A 7214-nucleotide genomic window follows, 5' to 3' on the forward strand; every position below is an offset into this window, starting at 1 on the left:
AAAAATTTGGTAAATATATAGAGACCAACAAAGTAATTAAACTTTAATTAAATCTAAATTCATTAGAGTAAAATAAGCCTTTATTAATGGATCTCACAACAAGAAAAAATGGCTTTTGCCGCACTTTCAAAGCGTGCCGAAAAGTGAAAAAAAGCGTGGCGACAGCTTTTCATCACGCTTTTTGAGCTATCGATATGCTTTTGAAAGAGTCACATCTACAAGCTTGCCGATTGTTTTATCATGACGCTTTTGTCAATCTATAACTACGCTTTATTTTTTGTCATGTTTTTATTTATTGCCACACTTAAAAGCGTGGCCATATGTATAACCCTATAGCCACGCTTTTAAAGCATGCCGATAGAGAAAGATACGGGTGGCTCAAGAACACGACCTTCAACCTCAGTCAATTTTTTCTCAACATAAATTCCACATGCAGCAAGTACAGGGTCATGATCATAGGAATTATTTCTTATAGCCTACAAGAATTCGTAATGACCATACAGAGGTTATCAATAAGAATAAAACAACTCTGTTATTAAAAAATACCATAATGTTCTCCATCCAAGTGATTTTCCTAACTAAGTCCATCCAAGTAATTTAAATTCATGCGTGCAACCATCGCTTCTTCTTCTTCTTCTTCTCCCTTGATGCTGCATCTTCTTTTTCTTCTTCTTCTTTTTCGTTATCTTTTTCTTTCGTTATCATCATCTTCAACAATTTTGAATTAAATGGAATGGAATGGAATCTAATACAACTGAATAAAGTGATAATGAATAATTTTATTCTTCTTTGCTAAAATCAGTATTGTTTATGAATTTGAATTTGGATAAAATATAGGAGTTTCTGAATTTATAGACACAACTAGAAAATGGATTAACACAGACAGATTTACAGACAGATTTAGTCTTTATTACAGACGGATTTTTGGTTACCGACGACGGATTTTGTCCCTCTATAAAAGCCCCGTCGGAAATTTTTTACCGACGGATTTTTTTCCGTCGGAAAATTACCGACGGATTTTTACCAGTTACCGACGGATTTTCCCTCTGTAAATTTTCCATCCATTTTCCCAAGGCGACGAACTTTTCGACGGATTCTCCGTCTGTAATTACAGACGGATTTTCAGGCGGATTTTCCGTCTGTAATTACAGACGGATTTTCAGATGAATTTTCTGTCTGTAATTACAGGCGAATTTTCCGACAGATTTTCCGTCTGTAATTTGAACTTTGGAAAATCATCTCACACTCTGATTACAGACAGAAAATTCGTCTGTAAATCCGTCAGTAAGATAAAATAGAATTTTTTTTATTTCTTAATTACAAAATAAACTTGTTTTCATACAAAATAAATATAAATTTAATACAAATTTTTATCTAATTTGTATTAAAAAATTTATAATATTTCAAAAAATAAACAAATTTATTGTATTATCAAACTAAGAAAAGTACTATAAACAAGCAAGTCACTATAATTCAAAACATAAACAAAGTATATAGATACATCAACCATAATTCTCAGTATATTGTTCAACCATACTACAACTATCAGCTATGACTCTAGTGCGTCATCTTTTTCAGCTTTTCCATCTTTGTGATCCACTTCCATTTCTCTGTCTAGTTCCTCATTAATCTTCTTGTTTTGAGTTGCCTTGTGGGGTGGTGACATATGGAAAGACAAGCGCTTCAAATCAATTGGATTCAGCTTTCCCAAAGACTGAATTCTGAGAGTCCTAAGCAGTGAGGTACCAGAAGATCTTGGACTATTCTCTCCGGTTCTGGCAGTGTATTTCATGGGTTCTGGAAGAACACCTCTAATAGACATCAAAACCTCACAAAAGTAGGCTAGAGCCTGTGGGAAAAAAATAAAATTAGTTACATTCATATTCAAGGACTAAGATTTAATGAATCACAATTAGGAACAAAAATTGATATTCAAAGGAATGTTTGAACCTGATCAATAGACTTATCCTTAATCCTCAAAACCTTATTTTGGAATATGATCCCCCGGATAGCATCTGCTAAATACTTCTGCCTTTAAGAAGACCATGTATGTGCTGAGCACTAAAGAGAGGCCATAGAATAAATTCAACAAAAGAAATTCAGAAGAAAGAAAATGCTCTTAATATAGGCAATCCTCTCCCACCCAATAATAGCACATTGCCACAATATTTTCATTCTAGAAACCAATTATGCAGAAAGCTCATATACTGAACTTGAACAAACCTAAAGGCTCCATTATAAAACAGATAATCCTAAAGAAAATGAAAGATCATTTAAGTTCAAAATATGGTATAATGTAACATTATTTCACTTATACGGAGTAAATATCGTACTATGTATTGAATATTAATTAATAATTACAGATAGAAAGATAAGCCAAATTATGGGATTATAAGTACGTACAGTGGGCATAGGCACTGTCCAACCCTTTTCCGGACACCAATCCAATGAAAGGCGCAGGTCCCTGCTTGAAGCTACATCAGACATCCCCTCGCCAAATGGAACTGACAGCAGATCAATCTATAAGGAGAATTCGGGCATAAGTTGGATATACTAATTATGATATTTGCACTACTAAAGTACCTACAATTATATGGATAATTTTTCTTTGAAGAAGAAAAGGAGTAGGCAAAGGCTAAAAGTTCAGTGTAAAATTGGTTCATTGGATAATACCATTAGAAGATAGACAAAGATCAAATAGAAGGTTCAAAACATGGACTTTCAGTAAATCTGGGAGATGAACTTAGATCTTTTGGAAGGATTAGGACAAAATTCAACATGACCAAAAGTTACAGCAAATAAATTAGAGTTTGACCATCGGAAAAGAAATGAAGTGCAACTTAAGAACATAAAAATAAAAAGAACTTATGCTCCACAGTATATGAACGTGCAATAAGTTGAGTTTTAACTCCGAAAAGACATACTTTGGTCAGGATAGTCAATATACTCCAACAGGTAGGTCACCATATCATATTTCTGGCGAATCTCTCTTATCTGAAAGAAAAGTAGTAAAAATTAGAAGGTTTTTAATATACAAAATGTTATATTCTTAATATAAACTCAATTCTAGATTTTCCTCAAGAAAAATGATGAGCATTAATGGAGAGCCCTTAAAATTACAAGTTTACAACTCATATGGTTCGGTTAAACTATCTTTGCATATAAATTTTTATTTTATCTCATGTACAACCTTTGTACAGTGTCCCTGCCCCTTGCCCCTGCCCCTGCCCCTATCTATCTATCTATCTATCTATCTATCTTACTTATATATGTTTATGCTTCCTCCTATGCTCTCTCAACCTAGTGGAACATAACATACAAGGAAAGTGCTCTGGTATTTTGAGGAAAGGAAAAAACCCTTTTATTATTTAATATAACTCTTATTAATTGTTATTATTATTGTATTATGCCCATCAAGTATGAAATAGTGGTAAGTCAAATAAATATTTTTGAAAATTTCTTTTTCCCAATCATAATTTACGAATATTGACCCCTAGTCTCTATGTTGGGAACACAACTAATTTATACGCAAAGGAATGCTAGCAGTTTTGACATATAAGAAACTATGATATATTATTAAATTATTAAATTATTAAATCAATAAGAGAGAGAGAGAGAGAGAGTTAGGGTATTGCTATGGGAACATGAACAGTTCATCAGCTAACATGATTTTAATATACAAATATTATTTTTATTTTTATAAAACATAAAGTAATTGAATAAAATATTATCTATATTTTAAAAGAAGTCAAGTATATATATGATCTAGCCATATAAAATTAAGTAACACACTTGAGGAAATAAGGTATACTATGATTTACTTTCAACGTTTATTTATTTATTTTTTCCTTGCTAGTTGCAGTTGCACTTTGAGGATAAGTTGCATGCAAGAATTTTCAAAAAAGAAAGAATAAAAATATACCGATTTGGAATTATTAAAATAGTATCTCTGATTTTCCTACTTGGACTGCATAAGAGAGTGGCGTTTATAGAAAGGATTTCTCTTAAATTGGATCTCAACAATGACGGGGTTAAAAGAAAAAAAAGAAATCAGAATGAATATTATTCTATTATTTTGCATTTAACGCACATGGAGTAAAAACAAGTCTTCGTGTAGCATTGGAGGATTGAGTGGGATAAATAAACAGTTAGCTGAGGCTAAAAACATGTTACAATAGTGCAGAATTTAAAATATTCTGAGGAAAACAAATAAATGAATTCAATCTCTCACTAATAACTTCAGCTTCTACCAAATTTATTTTAATGTAGCAAACTAAATATTAAGCTTGTGAATAATCTATCAGGATTTGCTTTTTACAAAAATACCTCTTTGATTGTGGCTTTCACAGGGACACCAAGAACGGCAGTCTCATTCAACCGTCTATCTTTAAGGATCTAAAAACACAGCACAAGTGAGTAGTCTAAATTAAATTGTAAATAGACATAATACCAAACTCAAGAGATCATATAATACAAGCATTTTTAGTAGAATTCTGACATAACAGTTCATCATTTAATTAAACAATCTAGCAATAAATTAATTAAGTACTATAGCAGCAGTAAAGCAGAAGTAAAATATAATATTATTACAGAAAATTATAATTAAAAATATCTCAGATTATTATTGAAATTAAAACAAAATTAAAGCAATTACCCACGCACCACGTTTTATTAGATTTGGATCTTCCGATTGATTCTACAAATTTACATATTTACAGGTAACTAATTAATAAAAGCTTTTTTTTAAGTTAACAATTTAAATTAAAAATAATTGAAACATATAGAGACCTGTTAGTCCCTTCTCAATAGCTGTAATGGCCCCAAGATAGTCAACATTGTAACCTAGTAGTTTATATTATTTTAAATTACAGTCTATAACTCCCATTGTGGCTATAATTAATTACTTTTATTTTCACATTACACCACAATTAACTATAATTACAACTGCAGTTTAAGACCATAGCATCCACAATTATGGGATAAGCTTTTAGGGTAAGTACCTTGGCAATAGGATCCACCTCATCGCAACATCTAAGTCCATCTTTCTTGTGAGGAATCGTGTAACTGTATTAAGAAAAAAATTTTGTTAAGAAAAAAAAAAAGAACAAAGCTACCATCCAGTATCTTAGTAACATGGATGAATCTAAAGCAAGCATAATCAGCAATACGCTGCATTCTTTTGAAAAAAATGGAAAAAAATTCCTTTAAATAAATTAAATTTTAAAAATAAATAAAATTTGAGATGCATCACCTGTATATTTTCAGAGAATGATAAAAATCAAATACTCCAGTACCTGGTGATCCAATCCAATGTCCCAACAAAGACCTTTTTGTTATCAACAGTTGCTACTGCACCAGAACCAGGTTCTTCAAGGAATGTTCCATCTGTAACCTGCAAATTTGTAGTACACTAACAGGTGTGTCCTTATGAAACTAACCTTTATGACAATATATTTAACATGAATTACAGATTTCAGCCATTCACAAATTACCACCAAAAGGTTCTATTTTACAAAAGTACATTAGTCAGTGAGTCTTACAACCAATAAACATTGCCTATTAATAAGTCAATCTCATATAGATGGCATATACTGACAGTAAAAGGGGGCACAAAACAAAGTTAAGTACCCAGTCGTTTCTCCTCTACAAGAGAATAGCAACTCAATAGCAATTAGCCAACTGTTATTAGAGGCAGATTAGCTCATGGAAAGCCAAAAATCCACCAATATTATAAACTATGATATCATTCCCTTTCTGACACATACACACTCAGACGCATAGATAAACCAGGTAATATAGTAAAGAGCAGGGTCGGCAAATATAACAATGTTATTATCTTTTTATTTTAATTTTCAAATAATTTTGTTTATTTATTTCCATTATTTAAGTAAAATACATTTTATTAATATGATAAACTAATCAATAATTTAAATAAATAAATAAGTAAAGTTTGTCACAGAATAAAGCAATGAGAACACTTGATGTCAGGATGGGGAAGTTGAATAGAGAAAGAAGAACCTTAGTGTTAGTACAATTAACTTTCTGAGCAGCATCCACAATAGCTTTCCCAACTGGATGTACTGAGAAGCTTCCGTACCTTGGATTCAGCTCCAACCCAGCTCAGAAAAACTCCAGGTTCTGTTTGTTCAAGGGACCTTCACAGAAAACCACTGTGTAGTTAGGAGAGCAAGTATGTTTTCTTATGAGAAAGCACATAACAAGATAGAAGAATGTTTCGGAGGCTTTTCATCAAACAGCTTACATGCATCATTCGAAATGCTTTGATTAAATAAAAAATTCATCACAGCAACCAAATAAATCACAAAATCAAAAGCAAACCCTAGCTTAATCCCAAATCAGAAATGAAATCAAGCAGCAATTAAACTAACTGGAAGAAAATATAGTCACCATCGATGTTGGGTTTGAAGAGAAGAAAAAGTCACTGAAGGAGGATTAAAATTTATACTCATAAAAGTAGAGTTAGGTTTACCGAGAGTGATGATTGACAACGACGAGAGTAATGGAAGTCCCAAAGGTGTTGATGATGGAAGAATGCGGTGGATGACTGTGGTTATGGAATAGCGGTGATGGAAGAATGTGGCACTGAGGAGCGAGATTTGGAGTGTGAATGGAGTCTGAAGCTGCTTGTGAAACTCGTTTGGAGTGTAACTATGTGGAGCTCGAGGGTATAGAAGCAACGTTTAGGTTTAAGTCAGTATTACCGACGGAAATTTTTAAATTACAGACGGATTTTTCCGTCTGTAATAATTTAACAAAACGCACCGTTTTCGTCCATTTAATTACAGACGAAAAATTCGTCTGTAACCATTTCCCACGAAAAAAATTAATTTTTCCGACAGAATTATCGACGGATTTTCTTTTCCGTCTGTAATTTATGCTAATTCATTTTTTTTATTTTCCGACAAAAAATCCCTCTGAAATTCCGTCTGTATTTCCGTGGGATAAAATCCGTCGGAAATATCTGTCTGTAATAACTAGTTTTCTAGTAGTGAGAATACACGATTTTCGGTTCATTTGTTATTATACAATGGTGTTGTTATGATAATATTTCGGTTCATTCTTTAACAATTTTGAATTCAATGGAATGGAATGCAATTGAACAAAGTGATAATGAATAATTTCATTCTTTTTTGTTAAAATCAGTGTTGTTTATGAATTTGAATTTGGATAGAATGCAAGAGTTTCAGAGTTCA

At 32.1% G+C, this 7214-nt stretch overlaps 1 protein-coding gene across 11 annotated transcripts; it reads right to left on the bottom strand.

Annotated features, from left to right (window-relative positions):
* Positions 1-1401: 1401 nt before the first annotated feature.
* LOC112734062 (uncharacterized) lies at positions 1402-6682 on the bottom strand. Of its 11 annotated transcripts, none has more exons than XM_072211877.1 (8): positions 6491-6682; positions 6019-6155; positions 5295-5392; positions 5001-5064; positions 4327-4395; positions 2925-2994; positions 2404-2504; positions 1402-1849 (listed from the first exon to the last, which is right to left on the bottom strand). In XM_072211877.1, exons 6-8 carry the CDS (start codon positions 2965-2967, stop codon positions 1550-1552), a joined length of 444 nt encoding a protein of 147 aa, XP_072067978.1. In that variant the 5' UTR covers positions 2968-2994; positions 4327-4395; positions 5001-5064; positions 5295-5392; positions 6019-6155; positions 6491-6682; the 3' UTR covers positions 1402-1549. The 11 variants fall into 11 exon arrangements, 9 of the variants coding, with proteins under 9 accessions (XP_072067978.1, XP_072067983.1, XP_072067984.1 ...); XM_072211882.1 differs by having other exon boundaries at positions 2404-2520; XM_072211883.1 differs by having other exon boundaries at positions 2404-2520; positions 5252-5392.
* Between the last annotated feature and the right edge of the window lie 532 nt (positions 6683-7214).

This window comes from Arachis hypogaea, chromosome 13 (assembly GCF_003086295.3).
Source record: "Arachis hypogaea cultivar Tifrunner chromosome 13, arahy.Tifrunner.gnm2.J5K5, whole genome shotgun sequence".
In the NCBI taxonomy this organism is placed as follows: Eukaryota; Viridiplantae; Streptophyta; class Magnoliopsida; order Fabales; family Fabaceae; genus Arachis; species Arachis hypogaea.